General features: G+C 31.6%; 1 protein-coding gene across 9 annotated transcripts in view; it reads right to left on the reverse strand.

Annotated features, from left to right (window-relative positions):
• Positions 1-21,192, reverse strand: part of LOC139425903 (uncharacterized) — a 135,090-nt gene that overhangs the window by 77,911 nt on the left and 35,987 nt on the right. For all 9 annotated transcript variants that reach the window (XM_087159696.1, XM_087159695.1, XM_087159693.1 and 6 more), the window contains exons 12-20: positions 19,065-19,239; positions 16,307-16,421; positions 13,024-13,147; positions 10,056-10,318; positions 8,553-8,676; positions 7,122-7,372; positions 3,560-3,683; positions 2,930-3,125; positions 1,151-1,330 (exon numbers count right to left, since the gene is read on the reverse strand). In XM_087159696.1, coding sequence (XP_087015822.1) covers positions 1,151-1,330; positions 2,930-3,125; positions 3,560-3,683; positions 7,122-7,372; positions 8,553-8,676; positions 10,056-10,318; positions 13,024-13,147; positions 16,307-16,421; positions 19,065-19,239 — 1,552 coding nt within the window. The remainder of the gene's footprint in view (positions 1-1,150; positions 1,331-2,929; positions 3,126-3,559; positions 3,684-7,121; positions 7,373-8,552; positions 8,677-10,055; positions 10,319-13,023; positions 13,148-16,306; positions 16,422-19,064; positions 19,240-21,192) is intronic.

A 21,192-nucleotide genomic window follows, 5' to 3' on the forward strand; every position in this document is an offset into this window, starting at 1 on the left:
TATCTGAGAGTCAGGAAGTGTTTTCATATCTGATTTTAAGGATTGCTCATCACCTAAAAAATACTAATTTTTTTTTCCACGCAAGACGAAAGTAATGAAAAATAACACATCTTTTACTACTACATAATATTTTTAAGTCATTTATTTGAATGATGTGTAATAAAAGGGAGGAGTTTGAGAATCATTAGTTAAATTGCCTGCGTAACGGATATAGTGAACCCCCGGTTATAGTGAACCAAAATGTCGGTCCCTTGAAGGTTCACTATAGCGGGGTTTGACTATATTATATATATATATATATGAAAAGAGAAAAACAGAAAATCGTTAGTATACTGAATTGTCATCATAACTTAACTTTATCTATGAAATCAACATCAGTAGCAGACACTAAATACTATTTTTAACAATACAATATTTGTGTCTTAACATATTGTTGACCGGCCACAAGTTAACTCTTTTCATGTCCACAAACATTGTTGACCGAAGATGAATTAACTCATCATTGCACTTGAATTATCTATATCAATTTATGAAACCGAGGGCGATATAGAATACTGCAAAAGCTTTGCGCATCTTGTCCAAAGTTTAATTTCGTTTCATTCGGTATAAACAAAATTTTTTGGAGTTTATTTCGAATGTTTTATTTCATTTCCATATTCTAATACAAAGTAACAGCTGGAGTTATGACATAGTTTCTGCGCAAAGTTGCCGTTTAACTAAGCGTTAATGAAAAATAAAACTAACGTCGAAGTTTAAAATATTGGAAAGTAAATCACGTATTTAAATGTCTTAACGATGTTGAAGCAATAATGTATTTTGTGTGTGTTTTGTGTTTGTATGGCATGAAGTGGGAGCAATTTTCTTTAACATTAGACTTTGACAGTTCCTGATCAACTTTTTTGCTAGATTGTCAAACTTTTCGATAAATAATGTCATCGAATATTCTTGCATTAAGCCACAAAGCTGAAAAATACTTTGAAAAATAATAATTTGTAAATAATCACATTGTCAAATGAAAAAAAAAATACTTCTCTTATTTGCGAAATGTTTATTATTAAACCAGAAATCACAATCTACGTATGTATTTGAGATTGAATATTTATCTGATTCCAGGTCTAATCTAATTAAAGTTCCAAGGTGAAATACATACCCTGCCCCAAGCTGAAACAAGCCACGAACCCTTACAAGCTTCTAACGAGCAATTTTGCCTGTTCGTAAACTTTTTAGACGCATCACACTTAACTTCATCCACTTTTATAACTGTATTATTTTTCCAAGCTCCACAAAATACGTTGCGGCTCTGCACACCAATTCCGCACTTACCAGAACACTAGAGTATAAGATGGAAAAACCAAGTAAATATTAAAAACTGAGTATAATTAGAAGGCAATATTACTCACGGTACATGAATAAAAAGTTTGTATTTCTTTACTTTTGAAAGTGCCTGTTTTACATTGCTGTTTATGAATTTATGTAATTTATGAAGATAAATATACAATTTTTTATTTTATAACTCTCGTTGAACATTGGATACAATTGTGAGTTAACGACTGTCTATGTTCAACTATGCGTAATTTTGAGCCAAATCCTGAAAACAAGGGAACTCTAGAACAAGTATCGGGAGAAATTTTGCCTTCGTGAAGTCTTTTTTGATGGAACTAACATGCATTTGCGTTACATGGAAAGTAAAACAGCGAAAACACCTTCTATGGTTAGCCAGACGGCAAAGGGACTGGAACCACTACGACTACTACCATAATATGACTGAGTAGTATCCGGTCCCTGAGTATCCGGGCGATGCGAGCCGGATGCGAAATTTTTATCACCAAGCCATTGCTGGAATTCAAACCCGGGTTGCCTGATTGGGAGGCGAGATTTCTACCTCCTGAGCCGCCGTGACTCAAGATAAACATATGCACTTTACCACTTTATCTTTTTTAAAGCCTCATTCGACACAGCATGTACTTTTTGGGATCTGTGATTGAAACAGACATTCAATTTAATTAATAGTTAGCATCGCAAGTCTTCTAAAAAGTAAAGAAAGCATTGTTTGGGATAAAGCAGAAAAACAATATCTTTGTGAAGAGGGTCTAGCTTGATGCTGACGGTGACTATTAAGTAAATGTATAATAATGGTAATAATGACAGTCTTATTATTTCACGTAAAACTACTTGTAATACAATATTCGTGTTATGAAATTACGATTAAAAAGTGACACATAAAGTATTAAAGGCCTTCACGTTAAAGTCCGCCATTATTGAAATAAAGAATGTTTCAGACAGTCTAATGTCCAAAATCAAACTTTCACCTATAAAATATAACTACCCAAAATTGCATGCTTTTTTCATTAAAAGCACAATTATTTAAGAACAAGAATTATAAAGGTGAATCAAAACAAAATTAACTGTATTAAAGCATTTATATGAAATATTTAATGCAAATCTGCTACCAAAGATAATTAACAGATGATTTACAACGTGATAAAAGCTAAAAATATTTAACTCCAGTTCTTACTTTATTAATAAAATTCAAAACGCATTATGTAATGAAATGATCTATGATAGTAATATTGTGTTTTTTCACAAATGATGAACACAAAAACTGACTCGAATTGCTTCAGTTGAAAAGGCAAATCAGCCGAAAATTTCTCAGCCAAATCAATGAGACAAACATCTGTTCAAAGAAATAAAGTTAAAAAACAACAGTTTAAAAGCAAACAGTAGTCATTTTAAGGGAAAGTCATCAATTAAATAATAAATTAAACGTTTGAAATATCAAAATACTGTAAAGAAAATATCGAACAGAACATAAACGAAGCAAATATAGAAAACATCACGAATTTATAAATCGTATACATAGTACGAAAACGTTTAAAAATTATAATGTATTACGCTCATCATCGAGTTCACGGAAATTTGATTAAGTTACCTTTGACCAGTGTGTAAAGGTCCACTCAGGGCATTTAATATCGACATTACATTCTCTCTTGGGTGGTGGTTTTTGTGAATGACACTCCTCCTCAGGCACAAAGTGTCCTTCGTTAGTGTGTCGACAGTAGACGAGACGATGCTGGTAGCCACCTCCACAAGAATTGCTACAAGGACCCCATTCTTCTATTTTCCAGCTGAAACAATAAAAAAAATTCAATAAAATCAATTTCACGCGTTAAAAAACAAAGTTTAACACGAATTACGACTTTTGCGTTTAGAGAAGTTATTCCAGGTCTTAAAAGTCATTTCATGGGGTTGACAGGAAAGAGCGAGAAATTGTCCTCATTCTCTAATCTAAATAACTTGCTAAAAGGGAGAAGAAAAGAAAAAGAGAAGAAAAGAAAAATGATGCATCCAACTCGAAATATAAAACCAAAAAAAAAGAAAAAATTTGCTAGAGAAATTTACTATATCATATTACTTTGAAATAAGAAAAAGATTCGGCATTAAATGAAGAAAAAGCTGTTCCATTAAGTTTAAACTTTTAAAGCTTTTTAGAATGACCAGTAATTAAGTTGTAAGTTAAGAATAAAATAAGTTGTAAAACAAAAAACAATAAAACACTGACCTGTGAGAGCAAGGTTGTGTGTTGCAAGAGCCATTTACAGATGGTCTTAGTGCTGGATCACACAAATTATTTTCAACGACATTTCTTGTACTGTTAATACAACTCACTGATCTGTTCTGCACTCCTTAAAATATAGAATTTATGCAAGTTATGAAATACCAATTTGTCCTAAATTAAAACCAAAAAATATAAATCGGTTACTAATGTCAAGTGATATAGTTTAGCCTCTGGCTAGGACATCTTTATTTCAATCCTATTTTATTCAAACAACAACCAATATAATACTGTTGATTGAAGAACTTAAAGAAATAGCGGTAATATATTTCTTATTGCTCGCATTTTTCAATTCATATGATAAATATATATCAGATATTTGGAGAAAAAAAAACTTATAAACAAACAAGTTATGAGCAACGTAAAGCAAAATTATTGTCATTATTAGACAAACTTTCCGCGAAATCAAACGCGAGAAATTTACAAAAAAATGATTTTGTGAAAAGGTACACTGTAAAAAGTGTGTGGCATTCCGAATTTTTAGCAAAGAAAAATATGAGATAACATTTTAAATTAACATCAAATCGAGCGCTTATATACATTTTGGTGGGAGCAGTTAAATCTAAATATCAAACACACGCGTGTATACACAATTCATGATGCCTTCTGAAAGCACTAATTATGGCGTATTTTGGATATAAGATAGTTTACAACACAGCACAGAACGGCCTGAGTTTGTTGCTATTTTGCATACTGTTATACATCTGCAGAAACAAAAATTTGCCATTATAAAACTTGTTCATATTTTTAGTTTTGTAATAAGAATGATAATATTTTATGTTTTACTAGGGGGCTATGCCCCCTGTTCGCTGCCGCTCACCAACCCCGATTATTGCTTCGCAATAATTGTCTTTTCTTGGCAGAAAGCAGTTTTTCTACTAAAGTTAAAATTATTCACTTAACATCTATGTACTAAAAGGAATACTGTTTGTTTACTCTTGTGCCTCTACTTCCCACGTCCAAATATTACTATCTATTAGTATTATAAACATTTAGATCTCTTGGTGAACGGAAGTGATTTTTCGAAGTAATCATTTTTTAAAATAAGATTTATATTTTTGCAACATTATATAGTTCAAACAAATTTGATGAGTTCACAACCATAATTTAATATTCTCGCTAATAATAGCAGTACTGGAAAATAAGTTTAAATTTGGGATACAAAAATATTTAAAGGAAAACAATACCTTTACGACTGTTGTTAATTTTATGCTGATGACAACCAAAACAATACGGAAATGAATGAGGGAAAACTGGATCATACCACGTGATTTTCCGGCCAATAAAAATGCTCCAACAACAATAGAAAACGGTGTCAGACCATTATGATTTTATGTTATATAGAGAAATATCAAGGGCCTGCGCTAAGATTTTCAAATTAATAGCCAGTAAATTAGCCAAATATTAAAAGTATTCGCCAATTTTCCAAAGTCGTCGCTAAATACAAATCTTAACAATTTCTTAAGATTAATTCTTTTCTCATAGAAAGTTGTATGGCAGTTTGACTCAAGCTTATATTATTTAGAACCAATTGTTATTGGTTTATGCGGCGCATCAACCGAAAATTACTGTAATCGAATAGAAATACTGATTTGTTTAAAAAAATCATTTTGACGTAAGTTTAATTTCTTTCCAAAGGAAAAATAATTCTCCAATACTTTATCCATAACACAATTTTATTCGCCAAATTTACGATTTTATCACCTTTGGAGAGGTGGCGAATGCTTAGTACAGTGCCTGCATATCTGTCACCTGTTTTAAACAATTTTATAAGATTTAATTTATATCAACTTCTATTAAGCCGAACTCGAATTCGTCTCAATATTATTTCTGTGCTATACGTCTGCTTAACTTACACTTATTTTAAGAATTTATGTATGTGCACACTAAACTAAATGTTTTTACATTAAATTGCATTGAAAAAATTGTGTAAATTCGTAGGTATATCATATCTTGTAATCTTAAATTTTTGTGTTAGTGATCACAAAAATGGGGAACAGCTACTTACACCAAAAACAGAGAAAAAGAACATTCTTGGTATTTTACTATAACAAATGTGGAAGGAATTACATATGGTATTCAATTACACCACCTTTCATATAGAGTAGTTATCATTTTTCTGGTGTTAAAAAGAACAGAATTTTTTTTTACTGAGTGGTAAGTGCCAATCTTGGTCGAACTTATTTATTTATTGACTAACAAAAGTAAGGATATTTAAATATTAGTCTATGGTTTTTTAATTGGTCAGTAATTGAAACTACTGTGCAAACGATTTTGTTTTATAGTTGCCACCATTTTTAGTATTAAGAGGCACTAACATTTTTTGCAGAGTAGTAAGTGCCAATTTTTGTCGAACACGTTATTTATTTATTGACAAACAAGCTTAAGAAAGACATTTGAATATTAGTCCACTGGTAAGAATCTGAAGCTACACTGTAATAAATTTTCACGAACACTACCACAATTTTTGGTGTTAAGGTAAACAATTAGCTTATTGTGCTAAGGTTCTTGTTGCCAATTCTAAAAGAAATTTAATTTAATTTTGTTGTTTAATGCTATTAAGCAATATATTTGTACAAAGGTCTCCGTGCGTATGGGAGTATTAGTTTAAGTAATAACATGAATTTTACATAGTGAGTTATAAACTATCCTATGGAGTTATAATGATGCATGAGACTGTTTCCACAATAATTGGTTGAAGCTGTAGTCGTGAGACTTATATGTTCTTTTGGGAGGAGATCATATTAGTTAGAGTTGTGATATCATAAGACAGCTAGTGAAAGTTAGGTGAAAGTATCAGTGTTTGATACTTTCACCTAAGTATCATCAGATCAGGTGAAAGTATCATCAGATAACACAGCTTATTAACAATGTTCATCATTGTTAGAGTTCCTAATATAAGACTTCATTAAAGAGTTATAACATACGGATAACATTCTCTGATTGGAAGAGAACCAAAACTTATTGAAATTGAACAAAATAAACATTTTCTCATAGACTTGACATAGAAGGATAAACAAAGTATTATTTTCTGGAAGAATCTCAAAATTAAACCTGAAATTATAATTAAAATTATAGTTTTATTTCGTGGATATTACGTTTATTTAAATAGTATATATATAGGTTGCATTTATCTACATGGTGCTTATTTGTAAATTTTTTTTTACCAAATTATTATATATTTGTTCAAACTTTAATTATTTCATAGAGAAAAATTACTGTATTCAAATAGAGGGACCAACTTAAATTTTTGTATTAATTATTATTAATTATAATTTTTGATTAATATTATCTTGTATTTTCTCATAAAAATCACTTAAAAAAATTTTCTTCCACAATTTTTTTTCATATTGATAAATATCAATTGTTATATCACTGACACTTTGTTGTATCACTTTCGGATTATTTAACATTTCATTGAAATTATCACTTTAAATTATTTAATAACATTTTTTTTAATAAACAACAAATAATTGTGCCAAACGCTGTATGTCCGAAAATTTCTTACCTCCACCACATGGCTGTGAACATTCGCCAAAATCTCCTAATGTCCAGTTGTAGGAAACAGTAAAGGGTACTTTTGTTGTAGCAGCTATTGTATTGTTGCGGTTCATCTCGACATTACATTCTCTCTTAAATGGTGGTTTGGGTGAGTAACACTCCTTCTCAGGTACAAATTGTCCTTCCTTAGAATGTTTACAGAAAACGAGTCGTAACTGGGTACCACCAACACAAGTTCTCCATTTTCCAGCATGCCAGCTATAAAATAATAAAAAAAAAAGTAATATCAATTGCATCGTTAAAAAAAACAGGGCTTTAAAAGAATTATGGTTTTTAAGTTTATGAGAGTAACTAATCAATTAACCTCCTCACCCATTTTTGGGCAATCGTAGTTGATAAAAGTAAATCAAGCAGCTGTGGCTCAGGGGATAAAGCGTTCAATTCTCAATGGAGGTGGACCCAGTTTTGATTTCCAGCTGTAGGTGATTAATACGAATTCTACTTCAGGCTCGCGTTGATCACAGTGCTGACGTAAACTAATCCAACTTTGCAGACGGATCAAGGGCTAGAAACATCTTGTTTTAGGGCTAAAAATTCAAGGTTTTCTCCCCATAAGTAAATTAAATAGTGGGTAAGTAACATCAAAACAGCTCTCCTTGAAGATTAGTTAGTCTCAATGCTTGATCCAGAAGTTTCTTTATCTTCTGGGTCGGATTCAAAATTAAAAGGCTATATTGAACATTGATAGTCGTAAACTCAGAATCTGGTCAGCTGTTTAAAGCCGGATATTAAATAAAATATAAAAGTAAATCATTTTTTTTTTACAGTTATCCAAACAAATGGGGAAAAAACATTCCATCTTCCAAACACATACATTTCGGTTTACGCAAGAATTGCTCTTTAGTCCTCGTGAAATCCTGACAATGTTTTAAATTAAAAAGCTACACTTAGCATTCGAAGAATAATTATTTCGATTATCATATACTAGCCACTAATTAATAAGAACATGGGAGAAGGTTTTTCTAATTTGTTTACTTCATCAAGTTTTTATTAGTTTGGATAGTTATGGATTTATTAATTTCCATATTTCATGCAGTAGTTTTGTCATCACATTAATAAGAGATCCCAGGTTCACACCAAACACTAACCATCAACCTTTTTTGGTGAGTATATTACTCTTTCGAGTGTGTTTTGGTCATTCATTCTTGTTCAACCAATACTAAATCTCATAAATTAACGAAGTTATACATTATTGCAGCTTGTTTACTTAAAAATTAGTAAATTAAATTCATTATAGTAATAATAAAAACAATTGGTAATAAAATCCCTTAGCAATAAAAATGTCGTTTTTAACAACAGTTAAAAACGACATATATAGTTAATTTAATATTAAGCATTGAATTAAAAGAAAATAATTCGAAAAAGAAGAGGCACTGACCTGTTCTGGCAAGGTTGTGTGTTGCAAGAGCCATTGACAGATGGTCTTAATGTCGGATCACACAAATTATCTTCTACGGCATTTCCTGCGCTGTCTATACAACTCACTGTTCTGTATTGCACACCTTAAAATAAATAATTTATATAAGTTGTCAAATACCCGTTTGACCTAAATTATAAGAGTGAAAAATAACAACATTTAGCCACTAAGGATTGACAAATTTATGGCGTATACTTTCAAGTACAGTGATTGTTAAAGTAAGGATGTTGATGATACTTACATTTTCAGACCGTTAACTCAAGATAACTTTATTTTCGTTGAACAAAGGTTAAGAAAAGATGGAAAATATTTGTATCTTGTGATAACTAGTAGGATTTTCCCCTCCCCAGACTGTTTTGCTACGTAATAATGTATTGAATTCTCAGCTAACAAGTCCACTTTTTTCCCTCTAATGATCACAAGGTGTCTATTTGTACTAAAACTAGATAAATCACTTTCTCTTCATATCACTTGTCGTTTTCAAGACAAAAATGATAACTCTGCAGTCTTCAATTTGATCGTGCTGAAAACGTGCTGATATGAATTATACTTTTCTAATATTTATAAAAAAAGTATTGGTTACTTTTGCTTATTTGGTACACATTTATAATATTAGTTTCCAAAGTTTGAATTTGTTACATTTGTTTTCGGGGTATATATTTGTAACATCAATTTAAAGTGTTCGTATTTGTTACATTTGCTTAAACAGCAATAATTTAATCAGAAATATTTATCGACGTCTGAAAAAAGAAGCAAAATTTAATTTTGTGTTAATAAATGCCTCGTAAATAATGCCTCAATATGAATTCCTCATTCCACTTAAATTCTAATTTCATAAAATTAGCTAAGTTTTCTTGTTATAGCTATTGCATGTTTTACAGGACGCATTTTAATATTATTTAAGGCACGTTTTGAGATTTTAGTTTTTTTCTGTTGTAGGGATTATTTTGCCTACTTTAGCATATCTAAGCATTAAGTACAAAATTTTTATTTTTGGTACATATTTAAACTGATTAAAAGCACTCTTAAGGTAAAAGAACTAATTAATAATCATCTTGAGCATCTGAAAATCTAATCATCATATAGAATTTTGTGAATATTATGTTTTTTTATATAGTTTATGTAATTTATATTTATTTACATGGTACACAATTCTAACATTTGTTTTCCAAATTCGTATTTATTACATTTGAATTATTTGATAGAAAACAAATTATACCTATTCAGAATGACCAATTTCAATATCATTATAATTATAATTTTAGATTAGTGTTATTTTGTATTTTTTATTTGCCCACATAAATTATTTAAATAAATTTTTTCTTTCACTTACTTTCTAATATTGATTCATATTATTTGTTATATCCTTAAAATTTTTAAATTTAAATTAAATCACTTAATTTTTTAAAATTTAATTAAAAAAATTTCTGACAAGCAACAAATTCATGTTGGGAAATTTCATACCTCCACCACATGGCTGAGAGCATTCGCCAAAATCCCCTAATGTCCAGTTGTAGAAAACAGGAAAGGATATTTTTGTTGTAGCAGCTATTGAATTGTTGCAGTTGATCTCGACATTACATTCTCTCTTATTCGGTGGTTTTGGTAAGTAACACTCCTCTTCAGGTACAGATATTCTTTCCTCAGTTTGTTGACAGAAAACGAGGCGGAACTGGGTTCCATTGGCACAAGAATGGCTACAAGGACTCCAATCTCCTTCATACCAACTAAAACAATAAAAAAAATTTTCTTAAAAAAAGGTTTTAAGCGAATTATGTTTTTTAATTTTATGACAGTGATCTATCAATTTATCACCTCCCCAAATTTTGGCTATTTAGGAAATAATTTAAAAATGTAAATTATATTTTTTATGGCTTACCAAAAATCATTCCTTCTTCTAAAGCATATGAATTTGGTTTACCTTAGCACATGCTTTGTCCTTGTAAATACGGGCACTGTTTTAAAATGAGTCGTAATTAATATTTTAAGAATAATATCTAGTTTAGTACGTTAGTTACTAATTTTCTTATAAAATTGGCCCATGAGGTAAAGTTTTTTCTTATTTGCGGTTTTCTTTATGTTTTTTTTAGTTTTGATAGAGAAGGATGCATAATTTGTTTTTATCTTAGTAGAGCAGACATGGAGTAAATTTGTCTTTGTATTATTAAGTATAAAAACAGCACTGTCATGACATATTTTTAAATAAAAGACTTAGTTTCTTGCGATTGGGTTTAACATATTTACTTACTGTTATCCTAAACTTTCTTTAATATATTAGGCGCTCCAGTACGAAATTTGAAGGTAAAAGACGCAAAAGTGGTTGATAGCTTAGAGATAAAGAGCTATAAGGATAAAGGAAAAAGTATGCATCCTTATTTTCTCTATACTTTTTGCAAAAGATGAAACCATTGAAGACGAAAGTCAATGAATGCCACTTTTACAGTATTTTCGGAATTAAATTGTTTCCTATTAAAAAGTTGTCGAAATTTAGAGAAAAAAATGGATGTCAAAGAGGGCTAGGACTAGTGAGTACGGGAAGGATAATGTTTCAATGCCTATAATTTTGCAATAGTGATTTGTGCTAAGTGCGGTTTGACAATGCAAGACAGGACATTTACTGTTAACCAATTTACCACTATGTATACCAGCATACTATTATACCAGCAATAAATTGCAACACCAGTACTAGTGCTACAAACACTGACCATCAACTGCTTTGGGTAATATTTACTTTTTTAGTGTGCTTTTGAATGATTCATCCCTGTTTAACCCACTCTACAGTAAACTAACACAGAAGCCAAATACACTATTAGTCTTTTACGTGATCTACGATGCTGTAGTTCCACGTAGGAACTCAGAGTTCATAACAGTCAGAATGTCCTACCATTCCCTTTTCAATAATTTTAAGAACTGTTTTCAATATTATTTAGATTTTACAATGTTTTTTTTAAGCAAGTGAGATATTAAACTTTTCAACAAAGGAAAAAGAAGAGCAAAATATTGAGCCGAAGTCAAACAGTAAATTGTTAAAGTTGACATATTCAGTTTATCCTTGACTCCCTAATATTTACTGAAGCATCCGCTTCTAACTGTGTCCTGACGATCATCGAAAACGTGTTTGGAGACGCACAGGGCAGAGGGGGGGATCCTGCCTTCACTATCGCACGCCACACCGGCCCTCAACAAGGCATTATGGTCTAGGGTGCCATTTTCTTTGACAGCCGGACCCCTTTGGTCGTCATTAGAGGTACACTTGCTGCACAGCGGTGCGTCGACGACATCCTAAGACCTATTTTGCTACCGTTCCTTTTGCAGAGCCCTGGGCTGGTTTTTCAGCAGGACAATGCCAGACCACATACGGCACGTGTTGCTATGAGCTGCCTGCAAGCTTGTCAAACTCTTCCTTGGCCTGCCAGATCACCAGATCTCTCTCCCATCGAGCATGTTTGGGATATGATGGGAAGGCGATTGCATCTGGCACGGAATGCTGATAACCTCGTTTGACAATTGGATCGAATTTGGCAGGAAATACCGCAAGAGAACATCCGTGAGCTTTATCGGTCTATGCTAAGCCGTGTGCAGCTTGTATCCAGGCTAGAGGCGGGTCAACACCTTATTGAACTTGTTGCTGTAACTCTGCAATAAATTATTAAATTGTTCTGAAATTTTAATCATTTACTATTCTGTGCATTTTCTTACTATCCACCAATTTTCGTTTCAATCGAACAACTCCTTCTTGGTGCGTCGATTTTTTTGTTATAGAGTGTAGTTTCCAAATTTTAAATAGTGCGTTCTGAGGAGATATTTAAAGCTTAATTTTCGCCTTGTTTTAGCGTTGTCATTGTTATATACTAAACTGTAGACGATTCTGTTTAGGCGAATGCAAACTGCTGCTCCATTTTACTCGTGAAGGAAATTTGTCTTAAAGTTTAGAGTTTGACAGGACGTTTAGAGAAATTAATTTTAAAAGTATTGTTTTATATATTAAAAAGTTAGCAAATATATGAATATATAAAACAATACTTATTAAATATATGAATATGAAACAATAGTTAGCAAATATATGAATATAATATTCTAATATATGAAATGGGGCATTCCACTGGCATTTATTTTGTATTGAATTGCAACTAATTCAAACGATACGCTTGACATTTAGTAATTGAAAAAAAATAGTACAAAAAGTAGAAAATAATGCTGAACAAAAATCATTAATTTAATATTAAGCATTAAATAATAAAATAAATAAATAAGTGTTTGATAAAGAAGATACTATGAAACATAGACCTGTTAGCTCAAGGTTGCGTGTTGCTAGATCCACTGACAATTAGTTAAAATTTTCCACTCTTGTTAGCACAACAAGTATAGTTAATTTAACATTAAATTTAAAAAAAAGAGGCATTCAAAAAAGAAGAGGCTATGAAACACTGACCTGCTCAGGCAAGGTTGTGTGTTGCAAGAGTCATTGGTAGATGGTTTTAATGTCGGATCACATAAATTATCTTCTACAACATTTCCTGTGCTGTTTATACAACTCACTGATCTATTCTGCACACCTTAAAATATAGAATTTATAATAGTTTTCAAATGTCTATTTGACCAAAATTATAATGGTGGGAAAATAGCAAGCTTAAGTCAATAAAGATTGAAAGATGCATTCTTTTAACCAAAATCATTCTTGGAGTCCGGATTTCGATAATATTTACTGTTTTAGACCATTATCACATTAAACTAATTTTTACGATTAGAAAAAAATCTTATCAATCATTGTTCTTAAGAAATCTTCAGAACAATGGTTCTTTCTCCCTCCTACTTATCCGTCACGTGGCAAAATAGGAGTTTCCGCACAAATAAATACAGTATTAATGTCCACAAGGTGTCATGCGTACCAAAGAAGTGATGCTCTAAAACTCGATAATATCTTTCTCTCCCCCTATATCGCTTTTATTTTCCAAGGTAGAAAATACAGTTTTCCCCCAATCTGCATTGCAAGTGATTTCCTCTTGTACCACATAGTCACCTTACTGCACCTGTACTCTGTTGCAAGTTAAGAAAAAACCATTATCTCTATGGAGAGAGCCTGTTTGCATCGAAGGTCGGCGCCTGTTGCCTACTCTTGAAACGACGTTGCACAACGTCTTTTTTGCTTGTTTTCATATTAATAATATTAACAGTTATTAACAATAATCGGATCAAGTAACAGGGATTAATAAAAAAATTTTATCTAAAAATTGTAACGAATATACGTCTTTCGGTTCGCAGTTAAGGACATTGATGAAATAATAATAAATGTTTCTTGCAGACGATTTTCTTCTTCAGCGACACAAAAGTAAAACCCTTTATCTCATATTTGATTTGCAAAGAGTATGTCAGCATACTGACGCTCCCTTTTTAATGGTCTAATCAAGACCATTGATCTTGCAACTTCATATAGTTGTTTCTTTTTCAGAACTGAATGATCTTTATTTTAACTAAATATGTCGCCAAGTCTAGGGTTCCAGTTAGGTTAATAAACTATAACCTTTTTTAATAATTCTATGATATATATATCTATCGCAAAAGATAGCTCGAATTAAATTTCTGCCAGACGTGTTTAACTTTGAAAAGCTTTTTATTACTTTTGGAGGGATATTTGTATAATTTGATAACGAAATAAAAATGGAAATAAATACAGTCGCGGGTAATTACTTAAAACCTATAACGCAATGGTCTTTTCTCAACTTGCAACGGAATATAGAACACTTTCATGACTACTAGCAGAGTTAACAACGTAGTGGTAAATGCCAACTGAGCTCATATTTGATTTCACAAAAACGTTGATTAAGCAAGAAAAGAAAATATTAAAACAGCACATAAACAACATATAAAATTCATAATCAATGAATATAATCAGATCCACTCTACTTAACAAAACACAGGATTCTTATTAACCTTATACCTTGTTCTATCTATTTACCCATATCTTGGTCTATCTATGTCTATACATGCACATGTTACTATAAAAACTCGAAGTCTGGTAAATTCTAATTTTTACCTATAAAACCCGGAATTTATCAAAGTGGTTTGGTAACTCCTAAGTTTTACCACAAAGGCTTGTTAAAACCGAAATGAAATTAGATTGAAGCATACTCAGGATTTTTTCCCGGTAAAAGCTAGATTTTATCTGTAAGAGGATTTACCAGACTTCGGGTCTTTATCGTAACACTTACATTGAGCAACTAATCAGAACGCTTGCATAACGGGAGAAAGAAATACTTACAGCAAAACAGCACTTACAATTGATTTTTAATTTATTTTTCAATGTTTGAAATTAACTTTAGAATAAATAAATAATCAGACCAGACAATTAAAAAATAAAACACCTTGTCTTTTCAAAATACGAAAGAAACTTAAACCATTCTACCAGAATAACTTTTGTTTTTTCCCCTGTTTCAGTGTATTTTCGAACTTAGGATTTCTGACTCACCAACTTGTAGTCAAACAACAACCATTGCTGCAGCTGATGAAAAGTTAAGAGTGTGGTTGCGGATTTTAGTATCATCTTATTCGTAAATTAAATCATATTTTTTCTCATATTTCTAATAACCCATTGTTTAATTTATTTATGTGGAAGATATTTATAACATCAATTTACATGGTTTATTTGTGTCCCATTTGTTGAAACAGTAACTAACTTAATTAAAAATAATTATTGATGTCCGGATGGAAAAATAAAATTAAGTTTTTGAATTAATGAATGCCTCATATAAAGTGGCTTAATTTTTTTCCTCTTCATTTTTGAACTTTCTAATTTTTTTGTTATATTTATTAAGCATTTTAAAGGACAAAGTCTCTTAATCATAGTCATTGTCACGGCCCGAATTGGATGATATTTGAATACATTGTTTACATCATTTGAATACATTGATAGTTTAGAAAATTTTTGAGACTCGGCGAGTACTTACATTTTGTATTTTATTTTTTTGTATTATTATTTATTTTGTAGCAATCATGCGTATTGTTGAAGTGTAAAATTTTCATATTCGATACGTATTTAAGCTGATTAATAGCATATTTATGGTTATCAAGACATTAAATTTGCATATCCAAAACGTGAAAATCTGTCCCTCGAATCAAAAATTACAGATGTTTCGATTTCGAGGATCTACTGTTTGTCTAAGATAGGCACTCTTCTAGACATTCGTCTGGAGCTGTGGTAACGAGGTATGATTATTTCAAGTAGGGGTGCGGGGTCCCTCTTAAAGACTGGTTTCGGCGAGAGAAAAGGAGACCTCTTCATCGAAGCTACCCTCCCTAAAATGCCCTCTTCTTGTTTCCATAGCGCCAGACTGCCGGAGACATTGTGTCGGGAAGAGTACCTATCTTAAACAAACAGTAAATTTGTTTATATTGTAAGTATTGGCTACATGTTTAGAGAGATCTAATTTACACATTAATTACTAGAACAAAAATTTATGATAACACATTAAATAATTAAATAAAATAATTTTTGATGTTCAAAATGGCAAAATTATTGAAACTTTTTTATTATGAATGTCATGTAAAAATTGTCTCAACTAATTTCAATTTCTCACTTAGTTTCTTACTTCTTGGTATAGTCTAATATTATTTGCATATCATTAACATTTTCGAAGATAAATTCCAAAAATTTAGTTTATTTGAAGACAAGATTTACAAATAAATGAGACAAATAATTTCTGTTGAAAAATTCCTACCTCCACCACATGGCTGAGAGCATTCATCAAAATCCCCTAATATCCAGGTGAAGGAATCAGGAAAAGATGTTTCGGTTGTTGCAGGTATTGAATGGTTGACGCCAAAATTATTTCCCTGGTTGAGTAATCAAAAGAAATTATGAAAGCTTTGTTAATCAGTTTAGAACCAACTACAATTTTTTTTTATCTGATTTATCTCATATTTTTAGTAACAATACTTATTTTTTTACTATTTCTTCACATAAATATTAAAGAATGCAGAAAGTTTTTTGAACAATCCATCGCGAAGAAAGGGGTGGTGCGTGAATTCGCCACTTGCAGTGCAATGTAGGACAATTTAGAACACACAATCCGTCGTGGCGCTACCTTATTGCGATTACATCTCGTTATGGCTACGATTTGCCGTGGCATCAATTTGTACCGAGAAAACTGCATCGTGGGTATATCTATTCCTACACTAGGCACAACTTGACGCGTTATGAGAGAAAAACCTATATTTTTGAAAAAAAATTATTATGTTTATTATAAGAAGATTTTAAAAACTTAAAAAAAATAATAAAATGAAGTAAACTAATTTGTATAATTAGGGAAAAAAATATAAAAAATCAAAATTATCAGTTCAAATTATCAAAATATTCGTTCAAAATTATTCGTTGAATGAATGTAATGGTGCAAAAATTGCAGTTATGTTCGATCCACCCATTTTGTAGTTTTATACGTTCAACGGTGGATCAGTTTTCTGACTTTTGGATCTCGCTCTAAGATGTTTTGACGCCATTGTTCAAAAACAGAGAAAAAATTTTGAACTTTAAGAAAAAAGTGAAGATGTTTTTTTTCGTAATAAATCAACAATTTTGTGTTGAATTAAAATTTTTTGAGTGTTTTTCTTTTTAATACACGATATTTTCCAACGTTACTCAGCAGACATTTTTATTGTAACTGTTTCATGAAAATTAAAATTAATATACGTTTAGAAAATGAGAATTCGATTGGCCCTTTTTCAGCAGAACAACTAAACCAGATTCGATTAGAATGCTCCTCAACTTACTAAAAAGCGTGAATTGTATTTTATTATTATTTAAGATTTTAACTTTTTTTAAATGCAGTTTGTTTTTGTATGAAGCACAAATGAACTAATTGAGTGACTTTTGATCTAATGATAAGATTGTCACGTACTTAAACTTAATCTTAGTGGCTCGAGAGTCTAACTTTAAATACTCAATATAATTTGTGCATGCGATGTTTTAAGTAATGAAATCAAACACAAAAATGTCTTTTCTCTGAATAAACATACATTTTTTTTCGATGATTTCACATTCTTTACTCTCAAAACAGGGTGGTTAACCGCAATCTAGAAAATATGGTCCTAATATTTAAGGCCGGAGAGCAGACAAAAGCTCGGACTTCACAAAGAGGCAAATTAAATGTTTTTTTTCTGTCAATTTCGGAATATCTCGAGAACTTTTTAGGCTGTGATCAAAACTTTCTTGCATATAATTATAAAATTCATCCATCCAAATATAATTCTACGTAATGAATATTTTTTATTAATTGCTAATTATTAACTTATTTAATTATAGATAAAAAATTCAATTGTAAGGGTACATTGTATGTATTTTGAGTATGAAATGTAATTTTCATTAAAAAATACCCTTTACTCCTAATCGTACATAAGAAATAGAACTATATAATTTAGAATTAATATACTTACGAATTAAATTAGTTTTTTTTCCAAAATTCAGAAAGCATTTCCACTGAATGCAAGTCGGAGACGTACATTTCATCAATTACAGATCGGCTTAAAAATGCATACTGAATAATAATTTCTTCAGACCCAGACAATCAAAACATCAAAACAATCGTGGTCATTGGACCTGTAGGCACATGCACACGATCTTTCACGTGCCCCCACAGAAAAAATGTGCATGGGATGAGATTTGGGGAATAGTGGTTGTCAAGACAAGAGTCCATCGCCTTTTGCTGCTGCGCTGTTATCTTTCGAAGGCAGTTTTCTGCCAGTTCTGCTTTCATGCAGAAAGGCTGATGGCGGAGCCTTTTTTTGGTGACTATTCCGAATTTACACAGTCCAGTCACATTAATGTGACCACCACCTACTTTCGACTTCAACGTGAAATAACCAATGACAGAAAGCAGGTGGCACCACATTACAGTGGAATGTATATAAAGGATGTCCTAGGGCATCGGAAATCATTTCAATCGTTGGCGTAAAGCAGGGTGGACAAGGGTGGAAGCATTACGGAAACGGCTAATTTTGTGAGCTGTTTGCGTGCCGCCGTGGTAAAAGTATACCGTGTATGGCAAAATGGCACTATCCAAAATCAGCGGCGTGGCACCTGTGGTACACCACAGGCTATAGATAACAAATGCGAACGAAGGCAACGGAGATGCTTTCGGGCGAATAGACGTGCAACTGTTGAGCAGCTGACAGCCCAGATGAACCAAGGGGATACCAAGAGTAAACCTAATTGACTGGCTTTTGACAGGTGGTCACATTAATGTGACTGGACTGTGTATAATAAGTCTGTCTGTATGTAAATTTCAATTAATACATTTATTACACATTTATTAGAGCATCCTTGGAATTGGGACATTCCTTTTAACTTACTTTTTGTTAAAAGAGACCCATTAATTAATAGGCCATATGGTATGTGCATATCCAAACATAGCTTAAAATCACTAAAAAGCTAAAACATCAATTTTGTTACTCTCCGCACTGAGAGAAAATTGATTAAGTTACCTTTGGGCATTCAATTCCCACATTACATTCTCTCATAATTGGAGGTTTGGGAGAATCACACTCTTCGTCATGTACAATCTCGAATACTTCTCTAGTTAGCCGACAGAAAACAAAGCGGAACTGGACGCCACCACCACAAGAATTGCTACAAGGATTCCACTCGCCTACAAGCCAACTAAAACAATAATGAATCCAATAAAATCAATTGCAGCACTTTAAAAGAAAGGTATTAGACAAACTATGGTTATCGTGTTTAAAGGAAATATCAATCATTCATATCCTATTTGTTGGGTATATTTCTTAGAGTTAACTAAACAAATCATAAGAACCATTCATTTATCTTTCAATCAAATTTCGGTTTATTGTAGTTGCTCGCAGTTTAGGTCTTTGTAAATCTGGGTAGTATTTTCAAAATTAAAAGTTGTATTAGAATTTTAAGAAAAATATTGTTTTTTTTTATCTACTAATTTTCTCTTAAAATAAGCATAGGGTATAAAGTTTAAGTTTTTATTAAATGTGATTAGTACATTTAGCCATAATCAATTATCTTATCTCAGTGGAGAAAACACGGAATAATTTTATCGTCACTTTTACTTTAAAATAAAGAAGCATGTTGTTGATTCCAATGACACTCATATGACGAAAGTTTGCCAGCCATTGGCCTTTTTCGATTTAAATCAGGAAGCTGCTCCTTCCGTTTAATGAGAAAGCACAACAAGGGTGAAAGTACATCTTTGTTCAGAACCCTACGAATAGATGGCAGCACCACTCATTCGTAAGGTCATTTCCACAATTTAGACATCAATCTGAAGAGGTAGGAATCTTTCTCTAGATCCTTGTACCCGTGGTACTTCTCAACGAACGATCACAGAAATTTCGATTCCACAAATTTTACGAGGACGTATATTGCACGTACTAGATGGGTCTTAGCGGAGTTGAGGATCTAACCCCGCCCCTTCTGGACGGGAGTTCAATTATTTGACCAGTGGGATATCATGGCTCCCAAAAAAGCACTGTCCTATTTTGACTTTTAAGACCCTTAATTTACAGTGATTAGCTTAGACAAATTCACTATTATTTTAAATTTTTTTTAAAAAAAGTTTTGATTTTAAACATTTATTGAATCAAATAAAAACCTTTAATATGGTTATACATTTTATTAATGATTATTAATCGCGATAGACTGTTTGACTGTTGAAAGCACTCATTGCCATTCCCTTAGAGAACAAAGCAGAACAAAGTACAAACGCTGTAGTCATGGTAAAATTAATTTGAACTCATCTCACTATTATTCGAAAGCTTTGAAATGATAACTTCTATGTGGAAATTATAACGATTCTATAAATATCAGACAGAATAGCTGGTTTTAAATTCTGCTTTAGAAATAGCTGCACATTGTACCTAAGAAGAAATTGTTTTAGAGGTTATAATCATTGTAGCTGTTTGTAAATACGCGGCTGCAACGAGTGGTATACCAGCAAACGAAGTGAAGCAACGTTTTGTGCAACTTTAAATCCATGAGAACGAAGCTCTTGTACAGTGCGCAAAAAAAAGAAGAAAAAACAAAAGAAAAAAGAAACGGATCACCCGAATAACTTTTGATCTAATGATCGGTTCTTCACGCTCCAGGACTCACGTTTAATGGTTCAAAGGTTCCTTAAAAATCTAATTTCAAATATACGATTTCTCTTAGAAATTTGATTTTTCAGAACTATTCAACAATTTTCTCTCGAATTTTGTGTTTTGCCATGTAAAACTACTTGGTATAAAATGACATAAAATGTTGTACACCTTACAATTCAAAATTATTTCAACTGCTACTTAGTAAAATAATAAAAAATAAATACGTAGTAAAAAAATGTTTCTTCATGGAATTATTTTTGGATCAACGAATTTTATATTTGTGGGCTAAAAGTTTTTAACTCACTTAAAAAGTTCTCGAGATATGGTGAACACAAAGAGTAAAGTTAACATTAAAGAGTACAAACTTTGAACCATACTCCTGACCAAACCATTGCTACCATACTTTTCAAATTGAGGCTATCCCTTATATTTTGGGAGTCCAAAATCCAAATCCGTCGAAAAAAAGTTACTATTATTCAGAGGAAGTGCGTTTAATTAATTAGCA

This window comes from Parasteatoda tepidariorum, chromosome 3 (genome assembly GCF_982258835.1).
Source record: "Parasteatoda tepidariorum strain Cologne lab strain chromosome 3, Ptep-v5.0, whole genome shotgun sequence".
Taxonomy (NCBI): domain Eukaryota; kingdom Metazoa; phylum Arthropoda; class Arachnida; order Araneae; family Theridiidae; genus Parasteatoda; species Parasteatoda tepidariorum.